This window comes from Salvia splendens, chromosome 19 (genome assembly GCF_004379255.2).
Source record: "Salvia splendens isolate huo1 chromosome 19, SspV2, whole genome shotgun sequence".
Taxonomy (NCBI): Eukaryota; Viridiplantae; Streptophyta; class Magnoliopsida; order Lamiales; family Lamiaceae; genus Salvia; species Salvia splendens.
In genome coordinates this window covers 16093854-16121437 of record NC_056050.1, presented here as the reverse complement: position 1 = coordinate 16121437, position 27584 = coordinate 16093854, and the positions used below count along the sequence as shown (strand labels likewise).

At 35.7% G+C, this 27584-nt stretch overlaps 2 protein-coding genes across 11 annotated transcripts; both read left to right on the top strand.

Moving 5' to 3' along the window:
- The first annotated feature begins 280 nt into the window (after nucleotides 1-280).
- Nucleotides 281-9391, top strand: LOC121779788 (CCR4-NOT transcription complex subunit 3-like). 3 transcript variants are annotated; one of them, XM_042177207.1, is made up of 17 exons: nucleotides 281-489; nucleotides 561-692; nucleotides 1813-1929; nucleotides 2209-2259; nucleotides 3086-3175; nucleotides 3251-3397; nucleotides 3835-3942; nucleotides 4129-4197; nucleotides 4644-4812; nucleotides 4896-5368; nucleotides 6059-6223; nucleotides 6980-7145; nucleotides 7652-7797; nucleotides 8264-8545; nucleotides 8630-8764; nucleotides 8844-9022; nucleotides 9127-9391. In XM_042177207.1, exons 1-17 carry the CDS (start codon nucleotides 397-399, stop codon nucleotides 9191-9193), a joined length of 2589 nt encoding a protein of 862 aa, XP_042033141.1. In that variant the 5' UTR covers nucleotides 281-396; the 3' UTR covers nucleotides 9194-9391. The 3 variants fall into 3 exon arrangements, with proteins under 3 accessions (XP_042033141.1, XP_042033140.1, XP_042033142.1); XM_042177206.1 differs by having other exon boundaries at nucleotides 282-489; nucleotides 1792-1929; XM_042177208.1 differs by lacking the exon at nucleotides 4129-4197 and having other exon boundaries at nucleotides 282-489; nucleotides 1792-1929.
- Nucleotides 9392-24141: 14750 nt separating this feature from the next.
- LOC121780402 (putative pentatricopeptide repeat-containing protein At1g10330) lies at nucleotides 24142-27572 on the top strand. Of its 8 annotated transcripts, none has more exons than XM_042178007.1 (4): nucleotides 24179-24584; nucleotides 24953-25030; nucleotides 25490-25577; nucleotides 26190-27572. In XM_042178007.1, the coding sequence occupies exons 3-4, from the start codon at nucleotides 25569-25571 to the stop codon at nucleotides 27570-27572; spliced, it is 1392 nt and encodes a 463-aa protein (XP_042033941.1). In that variant the 5' UTR covers nucleotides 24179-24584; nucleotides 24953-25030; nucleotides 25490-25568. The 8 variants fall into 8 exon arrangements, 7 of the variants coding, with proteins under 7 accessions (XP_042033941.1, XP_042033943.1, XP_042033938.1 ...); XM_042178004.1 differs by having other exon boundaries at nucleotides 24182-24584; nucleotides 25856-27572; XR_006046010.1 differs by having other exon boundaries at nucleotides 24142-24584; nucleotides 24953-26024; nucleotides 26190-26331.
- The last annotated feature ends 12 nt before the right edge of the window (nucleotides 27573-27584 follow it).

The window sequence follows — 27584 nt, the reverse complement described above, 5'->3', positions numbered from 1 at the left end:
GATCAAAGTGAGTATTTGTTGCGCAGCCTACTTCACCATATCCACAGGGTGCAATTTCAGTAGGGGCAATTTTGTCCATGCACCAATTAATTCATTTTTTTAAAAATGAAAAAAACACTTGGACCTATTTCTTACTCACTAAACACTAGAAGCCGCTCACGATTTGCGTGGGCCACATCTAACAGATCAGCCTAATTTTTATTCTACCCATTTGGAAAAATGATAAAGTGAACCGGTCCAAAAAAGTAAATACAAACTCCAGTATTTAATTATTATTAAATACATAGCACGAGAATTGAGCGAAACTGAAGTGATGCCATTCTCCTTATACCGAAAACCTAGGGTTTTTTTGTTGATTTTTTCCTAAATTGTTCACTGGTTATTTGAAAATCGACAATGGGAGCAAGCCGGAAGCTGCAGGGCGAGATCGATCGAGTCCTGAAAAAGGTTCAAGAAGGCGTCGACGTGTTCGACAGCATTTGGAACAAGGTGTTGTTTCCGGAAAATCATCTTATTTTTATATTCTACTTTTAACTCAAATTCTACTTTCCGTTGCTCAGGTTTATGATACAGACAATGCGAATCAGAAGGAAAAATTCGAGGCCGACTTGAAAAAGGAGATTAAGAAGTTGCAGAGGTACAGAGACCAGATCAAGACGTGGATACAATCCAGCGAGATCAAGGATAAAAAGGTGTTCACGGTTGAATTTTTCTATAACTTTCTTTTTTTCTCCTTTATTATATTTTTGGATTTTTCAAATTAAGTTGATAAACATGTATGATTTGTTTGAAGTCTAATAAAGTAGCATGCCATAAGTCAAATAGCTCTTAGAATCTTTAGTTTGGGGCTTGCATTTTCAATAGACTTATGCAGTTCAATTAAAATAACAAATGGAGGTACCGTTCGTTGCTGATGTGCATGATTGTTGAAATATTGGCTACTTTCTGGACACGAATACTTCATATCAGAAATATACTTAGTTAACTTTAATGTATCTATTCTGTTACTTTCACTAAGACTTCTGTTTCTTTGTTGAACTGTTTCTGAAGCGTGATAATAACGTTTTATGCTTATTTGTTTTGTTTTTAATTTTGGTTATATGATGTGAAAAACTTTTCCCCTTACATTATACTATATTCCTATGAAAGGAGTTCATCATACCTTACTTTCCACCTAAAATCATTTTGGTTATGTATCTTTCCTATGCATTTAGCATTTTCTTTTTTATTCTTTAGTTGTTTATTATTATTGTTTTATTAAAATTTTATATCTGCAAAGCAGAGTCTTGTCTCAACCTGATCTTCCATCTACAAGTTACACTCTTGCAAGATCAACAATAATTTTGTATGTCTGCACCTGAAACCTTTAGTTCTAGAAGAAAATAATCATTCCATCTCCATTTTTCCTTGAAAAATGATTTCATATAATTTTGAGACATTTTCCTAACAATTTTATACGAAGTTAGTTCGTATATCTGCTCTAACCTCGAATGTTTTGTTATGTTAATTAAAGTCTGCAGCTTTTTATCCCCTTTCAGTTTCCATTCTCCGAATTCATATGTTCGTAGGACTATATATTGGTGTTTATCATACGTTTGTTCTACTCACCTGTTTTGGCTTTACAATCTTATTCAATTTTGTTTCTATCCTCTGTGCACGCCTTTGTGAATGTTTATGTTTGTACTTCATTGTAGTCCTATCGCAGTATATTTCGTTTTCAGCTGAAATAATATTATATCTGTCTTTTGCCTGATATTGACAAGGGATTTCTTCTGATACTTGTTGACATAGGTTAGTGCCTCTTATGAGCAGGCTCTGATGGATGCCCGGAAGCAAATTGAGCGTGAAATGGAACGATTTAAGATATGTGAAAAAGAAACAAAGACAAAAGCCTTCTCAAAAGAAGGCCTTGGCCAACAACCTAAGACGGTAGGCATTGCACTGCTGCTTTGCTCTCTATCTTATATTCAAAATAACATAGTTAAAGGTGAACAAGATAATTGAGAAAATGTGATTTGTTAGCAAATGCAGTTAGATAACCTGTCATATGAATTGTAATTCTGTTCTGATGTGAAGAGCATTTAGAATGGAAAAATTATTATTAAGTACATGAGCATTCCTATAAAACTGTAAAGATTGGAGTTGCTGTCCTTTCATTTGATGTACTCTGACATCTTTAGGGATGCCTGCGTGTTGGTAATTGTGTAGGATCCGAAGGAAAAAGCTAAATCGGAGACTAGAGATTGGCTGAATAACGTGGTATGTGCTTGGAACACCGTGCATTTATTTGGCTTAAGCATGTAAAATATCTCTTGCATATCTTTTGGAAAACATGAATGCATTTCATTAGACAGATAGTTTTTTCGCATACATTAGACATGTACCCCTTCTTTACAGATACAGCAACATGCAGTTTTGGTTTCCAATACAGCTTCTTACACATCAAAGCCATTACAGATTGCGTTCTCTTTTGTCTTTACCATTGCTCACATTTCAATCATTACTCACACTTGATAACAGTTTAACAATCTGGTGTTTAATCTCTTACTCCCACTATCCCATTATAAGTGAGCCGTATTCCTTTTTAGGCCATCCCACTATAAGTGAGACATTTCCTTTTATGGCAAAAAAGCAACACTATCTCTCTCTTAGTTTATCCTCTCTCCTACTTTTTCTCTCTACTTTTTTCTGACTTTATTCTCTCTTCATTTAACCACTAAACACCACTACCTAAAAACCTGTGCCCAAAAGAAATGTGTCACATGAAATGGGATGGAGAGAGTATCTTTTATGAATGCATATCATCATTTTTGCTTCCATTTTCAAGGCTCGCATATGTAGTGTCACATAGGTAAATTATGGAATTATATATTAGATTTACCTCTTAAGTAGTTCTGTGGAGCTGGCTATAGTCAGATTGCTTTTTTTAGGGTATTTTATTATACTGTATTCCCAATATGGTTATAAGCCTTATCTAATGGTATTCCAAAAATGAAATGCAGGAGTTGTCATGAGTATTGACATCATTATGCTATGTTCTTAAATGAGCTAAAAATAATTTTGAAGATGATATTCTGTTGAGTAGGTCAGTGAGCTGGAAAATCAAATTGATAGCTTTGAAGCTGAAATTGAAAGACTTTCAGTTAAGAAAGGGAAGACAAGGCCACCGAGATTGGTAAGAAAGTTAAGGGAATATGTCTTACTTCCGTGCAATGTATTTGTGCTTGCGTGATACCTTTTTTTGTTGTAGACGCATTTGGAGGCATCCATCACTCGGCATAAGGCTCATATTATGAAGTTGGAATTGATTCTGAGGCTCTTGGATAACGATGAATTGGGTCCAGAGGAAGTCAATGATGTGAAGGATTTCTTGGATGACTATGTTGAAAGAAATCAGGTCCTCATCAAATGAGTATATTGTGTTTCATGCTTAAGCTATTTCTTGTTATGCCACCCACGAAATGCTGCTTATATAGTTTGATCACGTCACATTTGGTCTCATGTTTTCAACATGGTTGTTAATAATAAAAAATACTCCCCTCATCCGAGATAAAATTGTCTCATTTTTCCATTTCGGTACGTCTGCAGTCAGAAGTCCCATTAACTTTTTTTCCATTTTGGGCAAGTAGACCTCATATTCCAATAAATCATTACACTCACTTCCATTATAAAACTAATATATAAAGTGAGATCCACATACCACAAACTTTTTCCATCCGCTTTCTTCCACATTTCTTAAAACCCACATCGAGTCAAAACGGGACTATAATGTGTGGCGGAGGGAGTATAAATTTGTAGCTTGGCTTATATTTCCTTTTGCTGTATAACTGGCAGGAAGACTTTGATGAGTTTAGTGATGTTGATGAGCTTTACAGTTCCTTACCTCTAGACAAGGTGGAGTCTCTTGAAGATCTAGTTACAGGTCCTCCTAGTCTTGTTAAGGTAAATGCTTTCTATTCCGATGGAATTGATGACTTAACATTGGGAAAGCTAAATTGCTTTTTGAAATTGTGCCCTTAACTGAGTTTCTTGATCTGTAACTAGAAGGGGATGCTTATCCTTTTCTTCTAAGATGAAATTGATAGATTGGAGCAGAAATCCATGTCATCTTTTATTTGTTATTGGCAGGGAGTCACTGCTTTGAGTGCAGTTATAACTATGAAAACTTCTCTGGCTGCAACACCTGTTCAAACTTCAGTATGTTCATATCAAATCCTGCATCTTACACTACTCATGTCCTTTCCACATCAGTACAGTACAGTAGAGGAGAAGTTCTGATTTCTAGATTGATTATCTGAGTATATTATATCTCATTTCACTGTATGAATGAAGAATGATAATCCATTTTCTAAATGGTTTGATCTTTCTTCATCTATGCTCGTTTAACTTTTACTTGTTAGCCACAGCGAGGAGCAGGAGTTAGTTGCTATTGCAGAAAGTTTATTATGCTTTAAGCTTAAAGATAATGCCAGCAGGGATTTGATAATATTTTGAGACTGTTAAATATTATTTTTAACTTATTCTATGTTTCCAGCTTTTTATTTTTACTTTTGACATTGCAAAGTCATTCCAGTAGTTTTTAAGTATTCTGTAGATGTAGTACACATTACTGTTGTGGTATAACTTGATGATGCCCTTTCCAGGCAACAACCACTGCTACCATTCAACAGGTTGCTTCCAGCCTCGACCAGGTTGATGAAACCGCTTTTCAGGATGATGCAGTTCCAAGAACCCCACCTTCTAAAGGTAGTGGCCCCAGTTCTCCTGTACCACAAACACCACCAGCAGGCCTTGCAACTCCTGGCATCACAAGTTAGTGAACTGAACTTCTAATAGTCAATGATATGATTTCTAATTCATTTCCTCAGCCCTTGTTCGTGCTTTTGGATAATTAGGTGTTGTCGGTGTTTCATCTCCTGTGGCTGTGCCAAGTGCTACAAAAGAAGAGGATATTACAAATTTCCCTGGTCGTAAATCGTCACCAGCACTTGCTGAAACTGGATTAAGGCCTATTGGGAGAGGTGGGTTGCCTAGTCAACCATCTTCTAACATCCTTCCTAATTCCGGCCACACGATTTCCAGCAATGGAGCCCTTGGTACCATTCCCGTATCATCTGAAATGGGAAAAAGAACTATCTTGGGATCGGATGATCGACCTGGGAGTAGTGGCATGGTGCAGGCTCTTGCATCTACTTTAAGTAATCGAGCAGTTATGCCACAAGCTTCAAAGTCAAGTGAGGGGCTTGGATTATCTGATACCGGAAGTGTTAATGATTCTACAGTCGTGGGCAGCAGAGTTTTCAATTCTCCTGTTGTTCCTGGTATGCAATGGCGGCCTGGAAATTCCTTCCAAAACCAGAACGAACCAGTACGTTACATAGTTCTGTTTCCATGTTCCTGGTGTTGAGTGATGCTCTTTTCATCTCTTGAATACACATTAAACTATTAAATAAAAATGATAAATTTATATCTTTCCTCTCCCTGGCGAATTGGGCTCCTGTTTATGGGTTCCTATAAGTTATTGAGGGATGGCTGACATGTGTCCTTAAAAGCAAGATGAGAATGATTTTGTTTCAATATGTTTTAGTGTTTGAGCTCCTATGTTTTGCTAGAACTAAAACTTCCAGCATCACATTATGTGATGTAAGTTCAGAACATCATTGTCTGGAATTTGGACTTATATATGTTGGTTATATAACTGATGGTGAGTCTGGTGACTACAAAATAGTACTATATGTTGAGTCAAGACTGGCAGTTGAACTTGATGAAGAATGATATAAATTAGGAAAAGTAAGGCTGGCATGGAAAATGCAATAATTTCAGATGCGGTGTGATATTTGTAGTTATTCAAAGGTCTGGCTAACATCAATGCCTAGAGTCTAATTGTTTTTATTTATATGGCATAAAATAAAGTAGTTGACTAAGGTTCTTACACATGGTTCATATTGCTTGTAGTTCTTAAGCCATCTTCATGACTACTAACTCACACTCAGACTAAGTTTCACATAGCTGTATCTTCCCATTACGTCTGTTTAATAAGTAGTTGTACTGTGTTTAGGGCCAGTTTCGTGGAAGAACTGAGATTGCGCCTGATCAAAGGGAGAAGTTTCTCCAACGTTTTCAGCAGGTACAGCTGCATGGCCAGAATAATCTTCTGGGTATGCCTTCTATTTCTGGTGGAAAGCAGTACTCTGCACAACAGCAAAACCTTCTCTTACAACAGGTGTTTTTCACTTTGTTTTTTTGCCAAATATTTTGTTCTCTACAATTCTACTAGAACCATGTGATGTCATGATTTCTTTCAATAACAACTCTTTCTAGGGGCAGTTAACAATTTAAGCAGAACTCCTGCTATGCAATACTCTATGGATATTTAAATATCTTTCATCCCCATCCCCATCTTTATTGTACGTGGAAAACTGGGGAAAAGACACAGTTTTTATAGCTTACTCTTGATGATTTTACCGTTAAGAATGATATGTGCTAATGTGCACTTGAATATGTATATTTGTTATTTCAGGCAGATCATTGAAGAATTCAGAAACTAATAGGTTGCATAAACCATTATACGTGATGAAGATCATCATGTTTTTTATCTTTATAGGAGATGATTTCTTTCAACTGCACCACTTGATTGGTCGATTACATGTTGCATATGATTGCAAATGGCTAGAACTCAGCAAGTTTATAGAAAAGCTTATTTAATCTTGTAGAAAAGCAAGTTTGCTAATGGCCTAAACTTTGCATATAAATAAAACCTCATGTGTGCATCGATGGACTCTGCCACAGTGACCTATATGCTTGAATGACTAAATCATAATACTGCTGAATAAAAGTGTAATATTCATTCAAAACATTCTATTATGGATGAAACTAGTTTTATTTACACTTTTAAGTGTATCTCTAAAAAAATTTTGTTGCACTGTACTTATTCAGTTTTGAATTTCAAACTTGTTTTCCCTTTCCTTCTTTCTCTCAGTTCAATGCTCAAAGCTCATCTGTCACACCTCAACTTGGGTTGGGGGTTGGAGTCCAGGCTTCAGGTGTTAGCAGTGTAACATCTGCTTCGGTGCAGCCCCAGCCAAGTGTAATCCACCAACCAACTAATCATCAGACATTCATATCTTCAACGCCTAAGGATGCAGGTATCTTACTCGAAACTTGTGTTCTACAGTCTGACACTATACTATACAGAAGGGACTTACACATGGGATAATGAAATATTTTAAGCTGGGTGTGAATTTCCATGTTCCTGATTGAGATCTTTAGCGTTATTGTCTGGTCCAGAGAGAGATAGAAAGTTTATGGAAGTAAGCATAAATTGTTAATTTGGGATAGATTTTTTAGTGTAATTAAATTAGTATTTAAGTGTAATGAGAGATCACTTAATAATGGAATACCATAACTCTTACTGTAGATTGTAAAGAAATGTTAAATGAGCTGCAGCTATTGAGCACATTTTTGGTTGGCGATGCATGGCATCTCTTTATGGTTATTAATGATGACAGTGATAAAATCGTTGTGTATATGATATTTTGATTTCATACGGTAGAGCCACAAGCAAAAGTATACCCACAAAAGTTGCCAGAAGGCATATTCCCTGATTCTGGTTGCAAAATTCTAATAGTAAATTTTTTTCATTTTCTTACAGAAACTGTCCCTAACAAAGTTGAGGAAATTCAGCAGCAGCAGTCCTTCACAGAAGATTCTTCTGCAGATTCTGCTGTCAACTCTGGGCTAGGAAAAAATCTTATTGCAGAGGATGAATTGAAATCTCCTTACGCCATAGAGGCTACAGTATGTGGATATTTTTTGTTATTATGCAAATCTTTTGTTATTAAGTAATACTATAAAAAGTACTCCCTCCGTCCACAAAAAATAGACAAAGTTGTAAATGGCTCGGGTTTTAATGCATAATTGGTAAAGTAAGAGAGAGGGAGGGAAAATGTGGTGGAAGTAGTGATAGTGGATTGTGGGACCCATGTTTAGAATGATGTGTATGGTTAGTATTGGTTTAAAACTTTCAATTTTGGACTTAGTTTAATTTTGGTGGACGGCCCAAAATGGTAAAATTTGTCTATTTTTTTGTGGACAGAGGGAGTATATTTTACTTGCTTGATAAATGCTGTTAAGTATAGATGATGGTGCTTGTGCATATTCAACTTTGAATACTTGTGAATATCAAATTTTTGCAGTTAGCATAGGGTAGTAATTGGAACTTCATATGTATCATAAAACAATTTTTGCAATTGCTTACAAGCAGGCTCCAGTTGCTTCTGGTTCTCTTGCTGACCCTTCTCAAGTGATGCGGGAGATAGATCTATCTCAAGGGCAGCCTTTACAATCAGCATCATCTTCTGGAAGTCTTGGTGTTATTGGTCGAAGAAGTGTGTCTGATCTTGGTGCTATTGGGGATAACGTTAGTGCATCTACTCCAAATTCTGGGGCAATGCATGATCAGTCGTATAATTTGCAGATGCTGGAGGCTGCTTATTACAGACTTCCTCAACCCAAGGATTCAGAACGTGCTAAGACCTATACTCCAGTATGTAACACTGTTTTTCTTATTTCTTTCTGGTCTCTTTCTCTGTTGAATTATTTTCCCACTTCCTGCTTATGGTATGTTCAGAGACATCCAGCTGCAACTCCTCCGAGCTATCCTCAAGTACAAGCCCCTATGGTTAATAATCCCGCCTTTTGGGAACGTCTTGGTGCAGATACATATGGCACTGACACCCTCTTCTTTTCATTTTATTATCAGCAGGTTTCAGCTCTTACTTAATTTTTACATTTCATGCCTCTTATTTTTCTTATTCGTAAACTGACTCTGTTCATATCTACAGAATACCTATCAGCAATACTTGGCTGCTAGGGAACTGAAAAAACAATCATGGAGATACCACAGAAAATACAACACATGGTTCCAGCGACACGAGGAGCCAAAAGTTGCTACAGATGATTTTGAACAGGGGACATATGTATACTTTGATTTCCATATTGCCAGTGATGAACAACATGGATGGTATGGACTATTATCATTGTTGTTATATTCTTTTGTTACCCTTTTCTATAATTTTGTACCGTCTTTGAGCTTTGATTAACTGATGTTTTATTTTCAATAATCAGGTGTCAGAGAATAAAAACGGAGTTCACTTTCGAGTACAGTTATCTAGAGGACGATTTAATCATATAGCACTATTTTCTTCCGACGGATTATCCTGACCACCTGAAAGTAGGTCTCAGCTGATAGATCGTTCGGCTGAAATGTAAAAATAGTGTCAGTTTGCAGTTAAAAATATGTATCTGGTCCCGACCTGCTCGTGGAACACTCCAAAGTTGGACTCTGTTGTCACTAACTTGGTATGAAATGAAATTAGAAATTGTTCCTTAATGATGGTATGATTTTTCTGTTCATATTTGCTCAACATTTATTTTCATTGAATAAGTAGAGGCTGGAAAACTAAAAAGAAGAGGTTAATTTTTGATTCAGTTAAATATGAAATATTTACTAGTACTATTCACTTTTCTTTTTCAATACAGGTAAAAGAAAGTTCATATCTAAAATAATACTATTTCAGTCCCATAGTAGTTGTCACACTTTTCATTTTAGTTTGTCCCATAAAAGATTGTCACATTTTCTTTTTTAGAAAAAGTTTCCTCATATTAATATAAATATATTATTTTCTCTTTCCACTTAACACACAAAACAATACTTCCAAAAATCCCGTGTCAATCCCCAAGTGTGACATCTATTAAGGGACAGTAATTGAAAATAAGAGGTTACTCTCATTTTGAACAATCTAGAAAGAGTAAAGGCCAAAATTGATCATAAATATATAACGATTTTATGATTTTAGTTCAGAACATTATCTTTTGAATTATAGGGTCTTGAATAAATAAAAAATGGACTAGATTTGGTCCATTTTTAACTGAAACTTTTATTTTAATAGTCAACGCCAAATTAAATGACATTTGACTTAGATTACTATTTCTAATTAATAGTTTAATATTTTGTAAATGATAATTCTAGCGTTTTTTTACTTCGCACTTCATCTTTCTCCTTTCATTTCATAGATCTGAAATCTCCCTCGGGATTACTACTACGGTTACCTCTGTAAGAGCATCTCCAATGGAGGCGTCCGCACCGGCACGCCGATTTTTCGCGGACGCCGGTCTGACGCCGAACCATTGGAGCCGGTGTGGGCGAAATCGGCGTCAGAATCGGCGTCCCCACGCCGATTCTTTAGCGGACGCCGGTTCTGACGCCGATCCTGAAGGCGCCATTGTAGGCCCCGGATCGGCATCAGACCGGCGTCAGTTTTTTTTTTAATTCGAATTTAAATTTTTTTTTAAAAAACACTATTTATTTATAAAAATTGTTTTTTATATTTAAAAACAATTTTTACAAATAAATTTATACAAGAAATTCATAATAGCACATATATATTTAATGGGCTTGCGAATTTATGAAAACCATTCTAGGTTGTCTCTCTTTTATAGAGAGATCCTTGAATGTTTTATGTTTCACATTCGATGTGGGACAAAAATCACTCTAGGTTGTCTCTCTAAAAGAGAGACATCCTTGAATGTTTTATGTTTCTCATTCGATGTGGGACAAAAACCATTCTAGGTTGTTTCTCTTTTATAGAGACATCCTTGAATGTTTTATATTTACATAAAAAAATATTCACCTCCTTAATTTATAGTAGCGCTTGACTACACTTTTATCTCTTGCTTCCGATGTGGGATATTTCACTCTTCAAAGTGGGATATGTATTGTGTGGTTTAAAACTCAATTATTGTATTCGTTCCTTGCCAATACCCATTTGGTGATAACTATAATAATTTACGTTTCATCCAAATACGTACGTACCATACACTTGGTTCCTTGCCTCCATAATGTGAATCTTGATTTTATTTCAAAAATAATAACTCTAATTAAACTATTTATTATTTAAAACTGAAAGATAAAAATATTGCCAATTAAATATTAATCAAATCAAACTAGACATTTTATTAATTAACTTTATTGAATACCCTTTTAAAGATAAATTAGATATACTTTTTAAATTTTAATAATATTATTCAATTTCCCGTATTTGTCTCGTAAATTAAATTTCGTATGTTGCTACGATTGTAAATTAAATTATATAATTGTTATTAGTGATGTGGATATGTAGTTGGAAGGCTATATGAGGGCTATTTGATGTCCAGCTGATGTGGCAAAATGATGTGGCAGGAGAATTTTATTGCTGATGATGTGGCAGTGGGAAGGCTATGTGAGGGCTACGTGAGGTCCTATCCTATTGGAGATGCTCTAACTGCCATGATTGCCGCCGCCATAACCACCATCGCCCTCACGACGGCCATATCCACTGCCAACGCCTCCTCCATAACCACCACCGCCGCTACCTCCATAGCCTCCACCATCACGACAATGGCCATGGAAACCGTCGTCGCCTCCGCCTCCGCTGCCGCGAGACAGAGCCTCGTTGACGGTGATGCTGCGTCGTCCAATTCCTGGTCGTTCAACCCCTAAAACCCCAACTCAGGAAACCCCAATTAGAAATACTAATCTAGTAATAAAAACCCTAAAGAAGCCGCAGCAGCAGCATCTCCATCAGCTAAACCTTAATCTTCGATAATCATCTCGTCTCCGTAGGAAAAGATGTCGGTGGGAAAGCTTGCTTGCACCTATGCTACTTTGGTCGTCCACGACGATGAAATCCCCATCACGGCGGAGAGGGGATTTTGGGTAAAGACTGCAAATTTGTCTGTTGAGTCATACTGGTGGTGGCGTCGTCGCAGTCGCTGCTCCAACTGCTGGTGGCACTGCTGCCGCAGCTGCCCCTGCCGCTGATGAGAAGGAGGAGGAAAGTGACGACGACATGGGCTTTGGCTTGTTTGATTAAGTTTAGTTAAAGCTAGATTGATGATTTTGTGATGAACTTGTTTTAGATTCTCTTGTTATTTATATTGTATTTTGAGCAGTATTATTGCATACTAGTATATCTTTGTGGTATTCGAATTTTGAGAATGACTAGAAAAAATTACTATTAATCTAGTCAAATGATATTTAATTGGCGTTGACCGTCAAAATAAACGGTTCCGTTAAAAATGGATCAAATTCGATCCATTTTCATTTGTACAGGACTTAATAATTTAAAAGATAATATTTGAGACCAAAATCGTTATATCGTCATATGTTGAAGACCACTTTTGGTCTTTACTCATTTGGAAATCATAAACCCAAAATTAAGGGCACCCGCAACGCGTCTCGTTGTGGGCTCTATCTCGTCTCGGAGAGACGAGACTGCATCGAGACAGCGTTGCGGGCTCCATCTCGTCCCCAGCTCGTCCCTTGTCTCGCCGCGGAGGGAAGTCTCGCGAGACAGCTCGCCACGCGCGTTGGCGACGTGGCGAGCTCCGGTTCGTCCGTGACGCCGCGAGTGGGTGTCGTTTTTATCCGAAAAACATGTTATTTATTTATTTTTTTAAAAAAATTCAGGAAAAATTCAAAAAGTAAAAAAAATCCCAAAAAATATACTAGCCGTTTATAGCCGTTTTTTGCAAATTTTTAATTTTTTTAAATTTTTTTAAGCAACCAATCACTTCTATAAATATCAAATCATTCCCACAAATTAATCCACCATAAAAAAACTCTCTATTCTCACTCAAACACTTGATAGGCTAGTTTTCGTCACTCGGATTTGATCACTTTTCGCACTTATTAGTTGAATATTTGCATGAGAAGATGCTATTTTGGCAGGGAATGGATCATTAAGTTCAAAAGCTGCTTAATGAAGGCATGAAAAGGAAAACATGCAAGAAAGAGGGCAAAATGAGAAGAAATGGAAAAAGTTGAAGGAAGAAGGCAAAGAAGACTCAAACTGCCCAAGCTGTTGGACTGGCCAGTTTGAGCCCGACGGGAAAATGATTAAAGCCACTTCCACACACTTATCAAGGACAAGTCTCACTTGCTACACACGCCCATTTCTGCCCTTGGGGAGTAAAAAAAAAGGAAAATATCCTTTATTGGATATATGTATTAAAAATACTTTGAGCTTTCCACTTAACACTTTATCACTTTCTTTAGTTTAGTTTATTCTCTCTCTAGGAAACTTTTCTCTCTTCCTCAAGAAGGGAGATTTCAAACTCAAGGCTGCCAAGATCTTTGTTCACCATGGGTTGAAGTAGTAGTAATTTAGTTGTAGTGTTTATTTTCTCTAGTTGCTTGTTCTTAACTTTTGGAGTTCTTTTGCATCAATCTCACTCTTAGTTATTGTTCTTGTTCTTGTTTTAAAAGCTCATTTCAAGTAGTAATTTCTCTAAGTGTTTGAGTATTTAATGTGCTTTAAAGTTTAGCTCATGTTTATTGTCTATTTGATCTTGTTATTGTTCTAGTGTTTGTTGAACTTTCTTGCTTTGTAAAAATCTTTCCCAATGTCTTTAGGTCAGATTTAATTGCTTTAGTTAGTTGTTAATTTCAAAATTTTCAAGAAAAAAGAAGGAAAAAAAGAGTTTGTGTTCATGTTTAGAGTATGATTCACCTAGATTAATTAGTTTCGCATGTTTAAAGTGTAATGTTTGTGGTTTAATTTCTTGCTTTTGTTATTCATCCTCCATTGTTGCTGTTTTTTAAGCTTCTTTCATCATATTTGAGTGCTTTAATTTTCAGCTTTTCATTTGGTGTTTTCAATGCATGATTAGCTAGTTTACTTGTTGATTTTGTGTTTCTCTTGCCTAGTTAGTTGTGTGGAAGCAAGCCAATTAGTCATTCCTCTCACTTAATTTTCGTGCCTTATGGTGTGGATTTAGGGGAAATATAAGCTTTTAGAAGTTAAGTGAAAGGACCATTAGTTGTAGGTTTTTATCCAATGGTTTTACACCTTGGGTAATAGAAGTTGGGAGACAACAAGTACATGCTTTCATTTCACTTTTGACAGCCATTTTAGATTAGTTAATCTCTGCACTCAACCTCCATTTACATGTGATTTAGTTTAGCTTTTAGGAGTTAATTAGTTTAGCCACTTTTAAGGGTCACTTTCCTAGTTTCTAGCTTTCTTTAGGAGTTAACACTTAGTTTATCTTCCTTAGCTTTTTAGCTTAGTTCTTGTTGCTCCTTTTACTTAGTAAATTTCGTGACAAAAGTTGGTTTCTTTCCACTTGTTCCTTTTATTTCCGAAAGTGCTAATTTACAAAGTGTTGTCATTATTCTAGCTGCTACTGTTATTTTCCTGCCAAACTGCCAGTTTATTAGCTTACCCAGTTTACGTTCCAGTGTATATGCTTTCTTCATATTGAATTTTATTTGCACTCTTAGTTCCCACATTAGTTAAGTCTTGTTTATATTTCGTAGTTTAATTCCCAACCCCAAATTAAAGCGTGGCGGCATCGCCAAACTCTTAGGTGTTGAAGTACACAATGGATGCTACTGTTCCTCGTGGGTTGGACACCCTAATTTACCATATGCTAATTAATAGTATTTTGGAAATTGGAAACTTATGAATATTGTGGAATAGGAAGGGACACGTACCTACGACACGCGTGCAAAATCCCGTCCTTTCAACACTCTACATTCTTAATCTCATAACATTATTCTTCTCCCAAATTTAATCCATTCATGGATCCATTTGAGCAAATGCGTCGAATAAAAAAAATCAAACACCCTGAATTTTCAAGTATCGTTGGAATCCACAGACTAAAAGTTCGTCGGAGCTCTCTCCCAAATTTGAAATAAAATCCTTCACCTCCCCAAGTTTATCGCTGCGAATTTTTGCTGCCTCGAGCTTTGATCCCACGGAATAACGTCGCAACTGATGATATCTTCTTCTGATTCTTTGAGTTTTGAGATTTTGAATTTAGAGAAATTGAACGGAAGATTTTAAATTATGTATTTTTTAATTTTTTTAGGATTTTATTAATGTGGTTTTTTTATTTTTTTAGAATTTTAAGTTGTAATTTTATTTTATTTAATGAAGTGTGTTTTTATTAATTGAATTTGTTGGAAATAAAAATAAAAATGAAATTGAATGAGTTAAGGGATGAGATGGTTAATAGATGAATGGATGCATGTGCTGTCTCTTAGTTAAGAGATGTGGTGAAAAGTACAGTGGGGCCCATGAATAGTGAAGAGAAGAGAAGAGACGGTTAAGAGATGAATAAGAGACAACGTTGCAGATGGCCTAAATATCAATAAAGTGAAGTGTATAGCCAACTAAACCCTAGTCCACTTCACCTACCATAAATTCAAAGAAAAAAGATGCATAAAACAAAAATTGCAGATTAGGATTGCTGCTTGTTTAAAGAGTTTGGGTTTCTTGAACACTGGGTGGAGACTTGAAGTGAATGAAGAACCTCAAATCAATTCGTATGACGTTTTTTCTATTCGATAAAGTATACTTTTGAATCACCATTAATTTGGATGGCAATTTGAAGTGGATGAAGAACCTCAAATCAATTGGTATGACTTTATCTTTTATTCAATTAATTAGAATTTTGAATCACCATGGATTTAGAGATACGAGACACGGGAGCACTACACTCCTTATACACTTACATAGTTATAACATCCTACTGATATGAACCGTTAGATATATAGATATGGAGTTGTGATTTCATCAATGAGATTGTATTTTTAGCATTTTCGTTGCATTAAGGGGTAAATTAATCAGTTCGTGTATTTAACCCACTCTCCTAATTTGAGGCGTGAGATTTCAGGGATCATTCAATTACACGATCCGTCTGCTCATTCAACTCCTTTCAAACCTTTCCACTCTCTTTCTGAATCATTCAACTTCTCAATTCCGTTCCGCCACTTCCAAAAACCTCCAAATACACATTCTCAATTCAAAATCCTAACCCAATCCCGCCGCTTACCACAGTTCCGGCAACCGACCACCAATTAGAAAAATGTCTAAAAGACGAGAAATTTTTGAACGCCACAGAGACTGACGTCGAAGAGTCTTCGCGAATTGGTAATTTCCTGCTTGTCCCGGTTCTTGTTTTGTGAAGTTCTGTTTGTTGATTCAATTGCTTAATCTGTTTAAATGCTTTTTTGTTGTGTGTATTTAGATGTTCTTTGTTATGTCGATTTGGTGTGGTGTATTTGCTTAGCTTTGTATTCCTTATGCTTATTGCGACTGATTTGTTGCTTAATTCTTTTTTTGTTTGCTTAATTTCCTGATAAATATGCTTTTTGAAAAGTTTTGCTTAAGCTAATCGAAATGTTACTTTTTTTTACCAAAAAATTGCTTACTTTGTGCTTAACTATGCTTAAATGTGATTAATTCTTTTTTTGTTTGCTTAATTTTGTGTTAAATGTGCTTATTGTTGTGTGATATTTGCGTGTTGAAATATTTTGCTTATGATATTTAGAATCTTGCTTTTTTTGGGTACAAAGATTGCTTATTTGTGATAAATTGTGCTTATTTTGGATACGATAATTAGTTTTTTTGCTCACTCTGTACAATGTTTAATTTATTGGACAGTTTGCTTATTCTGTTCGAGAATATGCTTAATTTCTTGTAAAATGTGCTTATTTTTGTTTGATATTTTGTAAATTGAAAATTTTTAATTGTGCAATTTGAAATGTTGTTTTTTGTACAAAAGATTGCTTACTTTGTGGTTACCTATGCTTAATTTGGCTACAAAAAGTTTTGCTTAAGCTATTCGAAATGTTGCTTACTTATTGAGATACTTTCCTTACTTCAAAAACTTGCTTACTATCCTGGTCTGAATCGAGTTTTTTGTACACCTTTAGTTCACAAGCGATGGAAAGGAAAGAATCCAACTTATGTACACCAACAGTGTTGCCAATAGAGTGGACGACTGCCAAACAAGGTCGACAGTGGAGTGTACGTAATTAGGCATATGGAGACATAGATTGGCCAAAAAGCAAATGAATGGGAGTGCGGACTTACTCCTAGAAGCGCTTTGTCATTGCAATACTTGAAAGCCAAAATAAGCAAAGAGCTGCTATTGGGGAATTCAAACACAGTGATGTATAAAATCCTACATCTTACCCAACCGTGCAATGAGAAAGGGAAGAAGAAATGGCCAATTGATATTGAGAAAATGATAGCAACGTACTCTAAATAGTGACGCACGGGAGTTTATGGTTTTCAAGCACTTGCTGTTTTTTGTTGGATACAATGTTGTGAAGCCACTTTTTACCGTACAATGCAATTGATACTTGTTGAACGTGCAATTAGGTTTATGTTATAAGTTTGTGATTGAAACAATGGTTTATGACTAACTAGTTTTTGGTATTGGTAGTTGATCCTTTTTTTTTTACTTGGAGATGTCCTATTGTAGTTGATATGTGAATCAATTTTTTTGACAACAATGCGAATGTCTGTTAATGGTGATGCAATTATTTGTTTGTTAATGGTGATGCAATTATATATGTATAGAATGCAATTATTTTGTGTAGGTGTTATGTTGTCAATTTTTAAAATTTTAAAATTTTTGTTATACAACTTTGTCTCCACTGTAATGCAACTTCGCATGGAAAGTAATGCAAACATTGACTTATGAATTTGATCAGTTCATGCTGAAATAAAATTTTTAACCTATCATAATTCAAATGGAATTGCACTGTAAAAACAGTAAAGAGGCACTGGTACAATACAATTGTTTTCTAAAATGCATAATTAAACCGGCGTATGCAATGTTACTACTCCCTCTGTCCCTCTGTAGTAGAGGCATTTCTTTTCGGCACGGGATTTAGGAAAAAATGTTTTAAATGAGTTAAGTAAAAAGAGAATAAAGTAGAAAGGAAAAAGGTAGAGAAATAAAGAGTTACAAAGTAAGAGAGAGTAAAGTACTTTTTGCCAAAAAAGGAAATGACTCATATACAGTGGGACAACCCAAAAAAGAATACGACTCGGCTACAGAGGGACGAAGGGAGTGTAATAAAACATAACTGTTCTTCAAACTTTATAGTTTCAACAAGTAAAACAATATGCTTGAATAGCCATGAATACTTTTTCGTCCCTTCGCTAGACAGCAATGCAACACCAAATGTCATAGGCTTTCCGTGATTGTCTTTCCAAGTGAAAGGGGGAAAAATCATGCAGTACCTGCAACACGTCATACATTGTGTGACAAAACGATAAATGCAACAATCGACATGGCAGGATGCAATATTATAAACAACATATGCAACTAGTCATAAAAGAAAATAGCTAAATACATCAAAGACACTAACCTAATCTATGTTACTGTGATTACCAAAGATGCAACTCAAGCAGTACACAATTCACCGTACCACATAAGCAAATTCTCTCTCAATATAAGCAAATTTTTGCAGAACACATAAGCATATTTATATATATTAAGCAAACATTTGTGCAATATAAGCAACATCTTCACAAAGAAATTGCAAAATTAGGCAAAGGACTATGCATGTCTGTGTTGTATGTTGAATCAATATTCAATCAACGAAGTCAAATGAACAAACATAAAAAACTGGAATTTAAGTTTAACCACAGAAGTAAAAAAAAAGAAAAGTGAATTAGAACACCAACTGAACATGAATCAACCAAAACAAAAAACCGACCTTCATATGAATTGTCTAATTCCATTGATGTCATTCTTTGGTGAATGTAGATTTCGGCAGTGTAGAGATTGTATTCGACTAAACAGATTGTGTAAATATTCTTCAACTGTCGAAGAGATGAAATCTTGGTGAAGAATGATTAATTCAACCGTAAATAAAGTAAAGATTGTAACTTCCCATTTCTCCCATATAAATGACGACAATTTAGGATTTAGAAAAACTGATGTGTATGTACATTCCAAACTTACCCTTCGTACATGCAAATATGAGTATTACATGAAATTCCAAGCGAGTGACGTGACACAATCATGTACGTCCGTAACTGAAATCGAATGGCCTATATTGGTGGGAAGTTCTGAACTTAAAATCTAATATTTTTGAAGTACATCCCTACTAGACACACCATAAATCACTATGTAAACATGTTATTTTGACGCTATGGTCATTATTTATTAAAATGCTACTTTCGTCCATATAAAATAGACAAAGTTGTAAATGACACAAGTTTTAATGTGCAATTGGTAAAATAAAAGAGAGGAAAAAAGGTAGTGGAAGTAGCTTTACTGAATTGTGAGGTCCACATTTAGAATGATGGGTAAGGTTATCATTTGTTTAAATCTTTCCATATTTGAAATTGGATTTTAGTGGTAAACCCAAAATGGTAAAATTATTCTATTTTTGTGAACGGAGGTAGGATTAATTTTTGTTATTAGACGTATAAAAGTATATTAGATATAGATATAAAAGTATATTAGATATAGATGTAACTTATACTCTCTACATCCCATAAAAATAATGACACTTTCCTTTTTCGTCAGTCCCATAAATATATCCTATTAATTAATTACACATTACACATATAGATCAATTTATTTACAACTCAAATCACTAGGTCCCACCATTAAATACTAATAATAATATGGGTCATACTATCCTCAAACACTAATTTAATTATCTTTCTCCTCATTTTTCTTAGTTTATCAAATATACATCAATTCTCGTGCCATTTCAAATTTTATTATTTAAGAACGGAGGGAGTATTAAAGATGTTTGTATATATATTTTTATTGACTCTTGATATACTCAACATTTATCGTCATTGTCATTCATATTAACTATGAGAGTATATAATAGATTGTTCTAGATCAGGCGAGGACGTTAATAAGAAGATGATGGTTCGAATTGGAATTCTTGGGCCGAGGTTAGGGATGTCAGCTAGTGCAGCCCGCAGTCTGTGGGTTGGTGCAATTAGCCTACCAAATTTTTTGGGTCAGGGTTGGAAATTTTTAGCCCGATAAAATTACATCCTGATTAGCATGCACCTGATTAATTCGCAATCCGTTAGGGTCAGACCGAAAATCCCTGGCGGATAACGAGGGTTATCGCCAAAGTAGTCTTACATCAGCCGCTAGTCGGCCCCGATATGGTCACGGCGGATTGTCCGCCGATGATGGATCGGCCGAGGGACCGCCACCTCCGCCACCACCTCCTCGTCAGCTTCACATTGCACCTCTTCAACCAGTTCATTGAACTCCATATCGATCAATTGTTGAAACTCATCGTCGGAACTCATTTTTTGAAAGTAAAATTGAGATAAATTGAAAAGAGTGGAGATTGGGAATGGGGTAAAAAAATGGGTAAAAAAAAAAGGGTGAGCCGCGGCTCTTGGCCGTCACAATATGGAGCCGCGGCTCTCGCCCAAGCGCCAAAGTCGAGCCGCCGACGTGGCTCTCTCTTGGGCACCCCCCCCCGCGCCGCGGCCCTATGTGGCTCTCGTAATAGAAAGCCGCGGCCGAGCCACACGCGAGCCACGAGCCGCGGCTTCCCTATTGGAGACACTCTAAGATGGAATAGAAATCTAAGGCTGAACGCAAGATGAGAATAAAACTAGGCGAGGAAGTGAGGAGGATAGATTGGTTCATGCCCAACAAAGGTCCAACCAATTAACACCATTTTATTATTTACCTTCTATTAGAATTTAATTATATCAAATTTGATGGTATTTGAAAAATACAAATTAGTTTGACTACTATTTTCGCTTAAAAAATTATTACATTCATTTGCTGAAAATAATCGGGTAAACAAACAAATCTATTTCCGTATAGAATTAACGAAATGAAATTCGGCGAATATAGTAGTATCTGTGAATGGAATATGGAAGTAAAATGTAATCTATTATTCACGATAATTTAACACGGCACGATCATTCTTTTGACGTTTTCGTTGAGCTTAATTTAATTTGGTTGGAGATTAATTGATCAAGACAGAATTCTAGTAGTATTAATTATTTTCTAACCTAATTGGCTTAATTTAATAATAATACATATTCCGGTTATAATAGTAGATGATTGATTGATATTATGAGAAGCCATTCACTGAATTTGGCCTTTTATTTAAGGAGTTTATTAATCATAAACTAATAAGGAACAAGATCATTGACCAATATTAAATAATAATAATAAAAAAGCGTATGTGCACGAGGATGTTGATTGTTTGATAGCACATATGTATAAAATTTTAATTAAATTTATAATTCTAAGGGAGAGTTTAAATTTAATTAAATCAAGTATATATTGGATAAAATACGAATCTTTAATCTATCAGAATCTATTAATTATTACCGATGCTGAATATATGATGGACAGTTAGATATGGAATATATCTCTCATACAAAACTAACGTTTTAACTTTTTTATGTGCTTGCAAATAAAAATTGAGCAATGCTATGTCGCATCCTATAATATGGTGTCGATTCATGAACTTAGTAATGAAAATTCAAAATTTATTCAACATTGAGAATGAACATATCCAAATGGGACACGTAACAATCATCGAATATTATAAGTTTATAATGTAAAGTTATAAAATTTGATGAAAGAAATGTGAATAATCCAAAGAGGTGTGGTATGGGTCGACGTGGCCACATTCTGCTCTCCATGTTTTACTCACATGATTCTGCTCTCTCCGTCACATTACTATAGTTTCTCAAACTTAATTTTTTGAACTCATTCTCTGAAAATGAAAATTGTTTTAATGAAATCAAACATGAAATATATAATAATAATCAAAACCCCACTTCTATTGTAAACGCATGGATCATGATATTTTACAAGTTAATGCGACCATAAGTATATGTGAAATTAAATATTATCCACAAAAGCAAAACATGAGGATTCCAGTGAATGCAGGAAAATACACCACGAGATTGTAGTTTAGAGATAACTTTGGAACGTTCACATCAGTGTTAACTCTGTCATTAAAATCGAAATATCAATACAACTTTGTTTTACTTATGATTTAAAAATTGTTATTACCTTTACCGTGAGATGATCCAAACAAGAATGCATCTGAATCTAAAAATGCAGCATAAATCTTGGCCCTAGGATTAGGTGATCTAATGATCAATAATTGATCAAAAATACGGAAGGTCATTATTAAGCAGTTTTAGGACATTTTACAAAATTTGGGTTTAATATCATTTTTAGTTCGTTTTAGGTCATCCATTAGTAAAATAACCTAAAAATACACTAACAATGACCTAAACATACCCTCCGTATAATTTTGTTATGAGTTTTTACATTAAAATCTAGTTTTGCATAGATCAAAACTCTACCTTCACCCCGGTAAATGTGATTGTATTCGGTACAACATGGACAAGAAGGAGCTGCAAAAGATATAAATGAATAATTAGAAATAAATAAATAAAGGATGAGAGATAGTAATTATAAATTAATAAAGCAATTGTCGCTAAAAATAGTGCTGGCGAAAGAATTTTTTTTGAATAAAGAGTACAGTTTAAAATTAAATTTAATAATGATAGAATGGCGATACTACACAGTTCACAGAATAATTTTTCGATCAATTATACAAATATCTATTACCTACTTTACCACATTTTCTCGTTATCTCTTTTACTTTATCTATTTTTTTTTTCTTTTCCATTTTACTAATTTCTTATTTAAATTCATGCCATCCACAATTAAGATTAGTTTAGCAATTGAGTCATTTTTCCATTTCCTTTCTGATCCATTTGCCATGGAGCTCTTTAGCACTTCCAAAAATTGCAGCTCTTGCTTGATCATTAACACTAATCCAATTCTGTAATCTTTCCAGGATTAATTTCTTAGCTGTTCACATCTGCTCATTTGAAAGTCTATCGTCTCTTATCATCGTATAATGAATTTTGTTGATCTTGAGGCCATGAACTTGCTGTGACTTTTTTTTAGTATTTTCCAGTTAATAACCCCAGACTAGTAGACAAGTTTTTGTGTTTCTATATTCTTGTGAGGGGTAGGGAATCAAATTAAATGTGACATTTGAGATGGGATGTAAAATAATAAGCATAAACGAGTCTGCATTATTGATGAGGATATTACTTAGGTAGAAATGTTGATGGCTTGAGAATTAGAGATGGGTTATGTCAAGCAAGTGAATAAAGGAGTAATGTATAGTGGAATGCATGTTGAGTGGTTGTGGCATTACATATCATCTAATAATGCCCCATTTATTCGTACTAGCTACAAAAGAATATGATATTCCTCATGCAACCTAATTCAATTTGATCATAATCTAACAATACCTGCTACTTTTATATACAAGGGGAAATTGTCTTAAAACCCACAATACACTTGGTGAATTTTGGTATTTCTTACAAATTTTGAAAGGTGTTTTAAAAATCACAAACTTTTGAAAGAGTAAGTTTTCCAACCCGCGGCCCATAGAGAAATATTTCGATGGATTATTATCCTACTTGGCCAATAGTGAGATGTATATGGCTTACTCTATATTATACATGAAATGATGCCGTTTCGACGACTTAATTCTTTAATTCAACGTTGAATAATTAGGCCTATAGGATAAAATATGTCTTGTAGATCCGGATTTGAAGATTGACCCGACATTTGAAAAATGACATCAATCTAAAAGTTTATGAGTTTTAAGTCGATTTTTAAAGTGTAGAGGATACGAATACAATATTTAACTTTTAAAGCTTTTTATTATTATAAATTGGGTATGGTGGAATCAATGGCGGATCCAGGATCCGAAATCGGAGGGGGCGGAATATATAGTATTAGCTTGATTTAGTGCGTACATGGCTATTCTTTTCGTTGTTCGGGGCGAAGCCGGAGGCAAACTGTAACGCCCGTACTTTTTAAGTACTAATTCAAACATGTCGTGAAGTAATGACGTCTCTTTTATTTAAATAATGGTGTTTTCTAGGAGACGTGTTTGAAAGTCTCGTTGAAGTAATGACGTTGATGTTACTTGGCATGATTGAATGAGATGGTTGAGATGAATTTTATAGTACTTGGCATAACACCAAATGACTATTTATCTTGTTGGATATCGTGAAGGAGAGTGCGTAATGTGTTTTAACTTTCGTACTTGCGAAGTGTGAATTTTTTTTGGTGTAGAGGAATACTTTCGATCTTCGTGGATTTTTTTTGGAAGTGCTATATGTAATACGCAGATTGGTTGGAAATCAAGGATCGATTTTGAAGAATTAATATTTAGAACAACACTAAATATTAATTGTTGCAATGGGGTATCTTAAATCTTTGTTGGAAATGAGAACAACGAAATTAATTAAAGTTTTCCGTGAACTTTAATTAATCAAAAAATGCAAAAAATAAAGTAAAAATTTGGGATCCTAAAATAAATTAGGTCCAATGTTTAAATACAACTCATGGCTTTGGGCCAAGATAACCAAAAGCCCAATCCCCTCCTCTCTTCTTCTTTCTTCCTCACGAGAATTTCCACTCCAGATGCAGCACCTTCAATCTTCCAACTTCCATCCCACTCTGCAGCCGTTACCTACAAATAAACACACCAAATTAATGGGATTAAATCCCAATTAACTTCCTGATTTTGCTCCCTCAAAGTCACGGCTGATCACTCTTCCTCATCACACTCACATTTTGACTCACTAAGCAAAAACAAGAGCCGAGAGAGAGCCGAGAGAAGAAGAAGTAGAAGAAGTTGCTGCCATTCTTTCTTTCCAAACCAAGTTCAGTTCTTTGAGGTATAATACCTTCCTTTTTGGATCTTTGTATACATTGCATATCATCACACATTAACCTCCCACACAAGTAATCCGATCAAACAAATCGAACACCTTAAATCCAAACTCGAAAAAAAAAGAATATAACTTTGAATGAGAACTTATCTTGCGGGGTAGTTCGGATTGGTTTCGGGGCTGTTTCGGGGTTGTGCGGGGCTGTTAGGGTTAGTTCCGGGACATTTCGGGGTTGGTTCGGTGATGAACAATGGCTGGATTGGACGACGGCAGTGGCGGACTCTCAAACCCAGGGGGATCGGCGGCGGAGATTTGTGTGCAGTTTTAGATTCGTCAAATCTATTTTGTTGGGTCTAAATGAGTTTTGTGTGCAGTTTTAGATCCGGTTGCTAAGTGGATGGGCCATACTCCGACGAGGACAACATCTTGGGTAGGCGACTTTTTTTTGAAAGGTATGCCGGTGTAACTCGTTTATCACACATTTCCTCTCTGTAGCATTGATAAAAATGTTACAAATGTCACTGCGATTTACCGCTTAAATCGACGGGAGGGGTACCAGAGGGAATTACGGAGAAGTGATAAGGACATATTCGTCAAACGCTCGTTTTTGGTCCTTTTTATTGAATCTATCCCGATGGAATTGTAGGAGTAGCAGTTAATTGTAGTATGCTAATAATTGTTTTGTATGGGTGGAATTCGTATTGAGAAAGTAGCTATAAGACTCTGTTAGGTTTGTGTGTAGTTAAAGAAAGGGAGTTTTCTACTAATAGAAAGATATGGCTAATGAGATTTTTCATAATAACCCATTATAAACTGAGGCCCATCACAAACACAATAAATTTAAAATTGTAGCCTAATACCGGTTCTATCTTCTTCTTCCTCCTCTTTTTCTCTGGTTTCGGCGTTTACAGTATAATAATCACCACCATTTCCTTCGAAGAATTTGCGTATTTGTGTCTGTTCTGAGAAATTCTGCGTTTTGCCTCTTACATGATTCAGGTACGCCATCTATTTCTCGCTATCAGATTTTCATTTGCTATTACTCTCTGCTTATTTCGTGCATTTAGGATTTTGGCGTATTTGTATTTTTGAAAACCTGGAAAATTTCCACCTTTGTTGTTTTGTTTAGAGTTCTGAATGCAAATGAACTTGAATATTAGGAAGTAGACTCTCATCACAAAGTGGATTTCACATACTAATTAGCAAACTGAAATATAGAAAAATCATTTGATATTGTATATTAACAGATAATGAATTGTTTGTATGTTGGTTGACAGATTGAAGAAAGTGTTGAATGAAAGAAATGGATAAATTGCTGTTCTGAGAAGAGAGATGACGTGCTTCTATGCATCTCAAAGTCAATTATGAATGAGAGATAGCTAATAAAGTGAATGATTTAATACTCTGGTTCAATAGCTAGTAATTCAGAGTAGAGACTGATGCTAGGTGACTCTTGCTACTGATCTTAACTGAAACCTGGTTCACTTAGATTATGTCGATTCTAAGTTTTATATAGTTCCGTCTAATTATCAACTCTAGCAATGTCTGGTTAGATAAGTCTGAATGTTGAATTTGCAATCACATCCTGAACTTTTGCTCCATCTTCTTCAGCGTTTTAATGGATATGCTAGTAAGTGCTCCAAACAAGTCGAACAAGTTCATTCCTTGTTAATTACCCATGGTTACCTTCTCATCAGAGATCTATGGGTCAATACTCTCCTATATAATACTCTCGTCAGAACATATCTAAACCTTTCTAGACCCCACAGTAGCCTCAGCCTCTTCAGGGAGATGCTTCACAATCAGGCTGCTCCTAGTAGCTACACTTTTCCTTCTGTTCTTAAGGCCGTTGCTTCTTCTCTCTCAAAGTCATATGGTACATCACGAATAGGTTACTCTTTACATGCACAATGTGTTGAAAGAGGCCTGCTAGGTGACCCTTTTGTCCGTACATCGTTTCTTTCTCTTTATTCACAATTCGGTGATATAAGAAGTGCACATAAGGTCTTTGATGAGATACCTCAACCATGCATTGTTTCAATTAATGCGATGCTTGATGCATTTGGAAAAAGTGGCAACATGGATTTAGCTATTTCGATGTTCTTTAGCATGCCGAAGAGAGATGTTTATTCATGGACAAGTATCATTAATGGCTATGCACAAAATGAGTGCTTTATGGAGGCAATTAAGTTTTTTGCGAAAATGATGAGAGATGAGGATGTAATTCGTGGCTTTTTAAGGCCGAGTGAGGCCACTTTTGTAAGTGTCCTCTCTTCATGTGCGAATTCGGATGATGGGTCGGTGTTGTATCAAGGAAAGCAAATTCATGGATACATGGTTAGGAATGAGAAGGAGTTGAGTGTTTTTAGTGGAACAACATTGATATCGTTCTATGGGAAAATGGGTTGCCTAAGTTATGCTTTTCAAGTGTTCAATGGCATGTCCGTGAAAAAGGTATGTGCGTGGAATGCTATGCTATGTTCATTGGCTTCAAACGGCAGGGAAAGTCAGGCTCTAGAGATGTTTGAGAAGATGAAGAGCTCGGGGTTGTGTCCTAATGAAGTTACATTTGTATGTGTCCTGTCAGCTTGTGCTCGGGCTAAACTTGTGGACTTAGGCATGGAATTGTTTCAAGCAATATCTCGTGATTTCTCCCTTAAACCAACAATGGAACATTATGGATGTGTGGTCGATCTGTTGGGCAGAGCTGGCCTTCTAAAAGAGGCATATGAGTTTGTGAGAAGCATGCCTTTTGAGGCTGATGCCTCTGTATTGGGTGCTCTTTTGGGTGCATGTAGGGTTCATGGGGATGTCGATTTGGGAAATGAAATTGGTCGTCGGTTGCTTGACTTGCAACCCGAACATTGTGGACGGTATGTTCTGCTGTCCAACATTTATGCTGGGGCAGAGATATGGGACCATGCTGCTGCCTGGAGGAAAACAATGGTCCATGCTGGAATTCAAAAGATTCCAGCAATTAGTATGGCTGATTAACGTGGTTGTGGT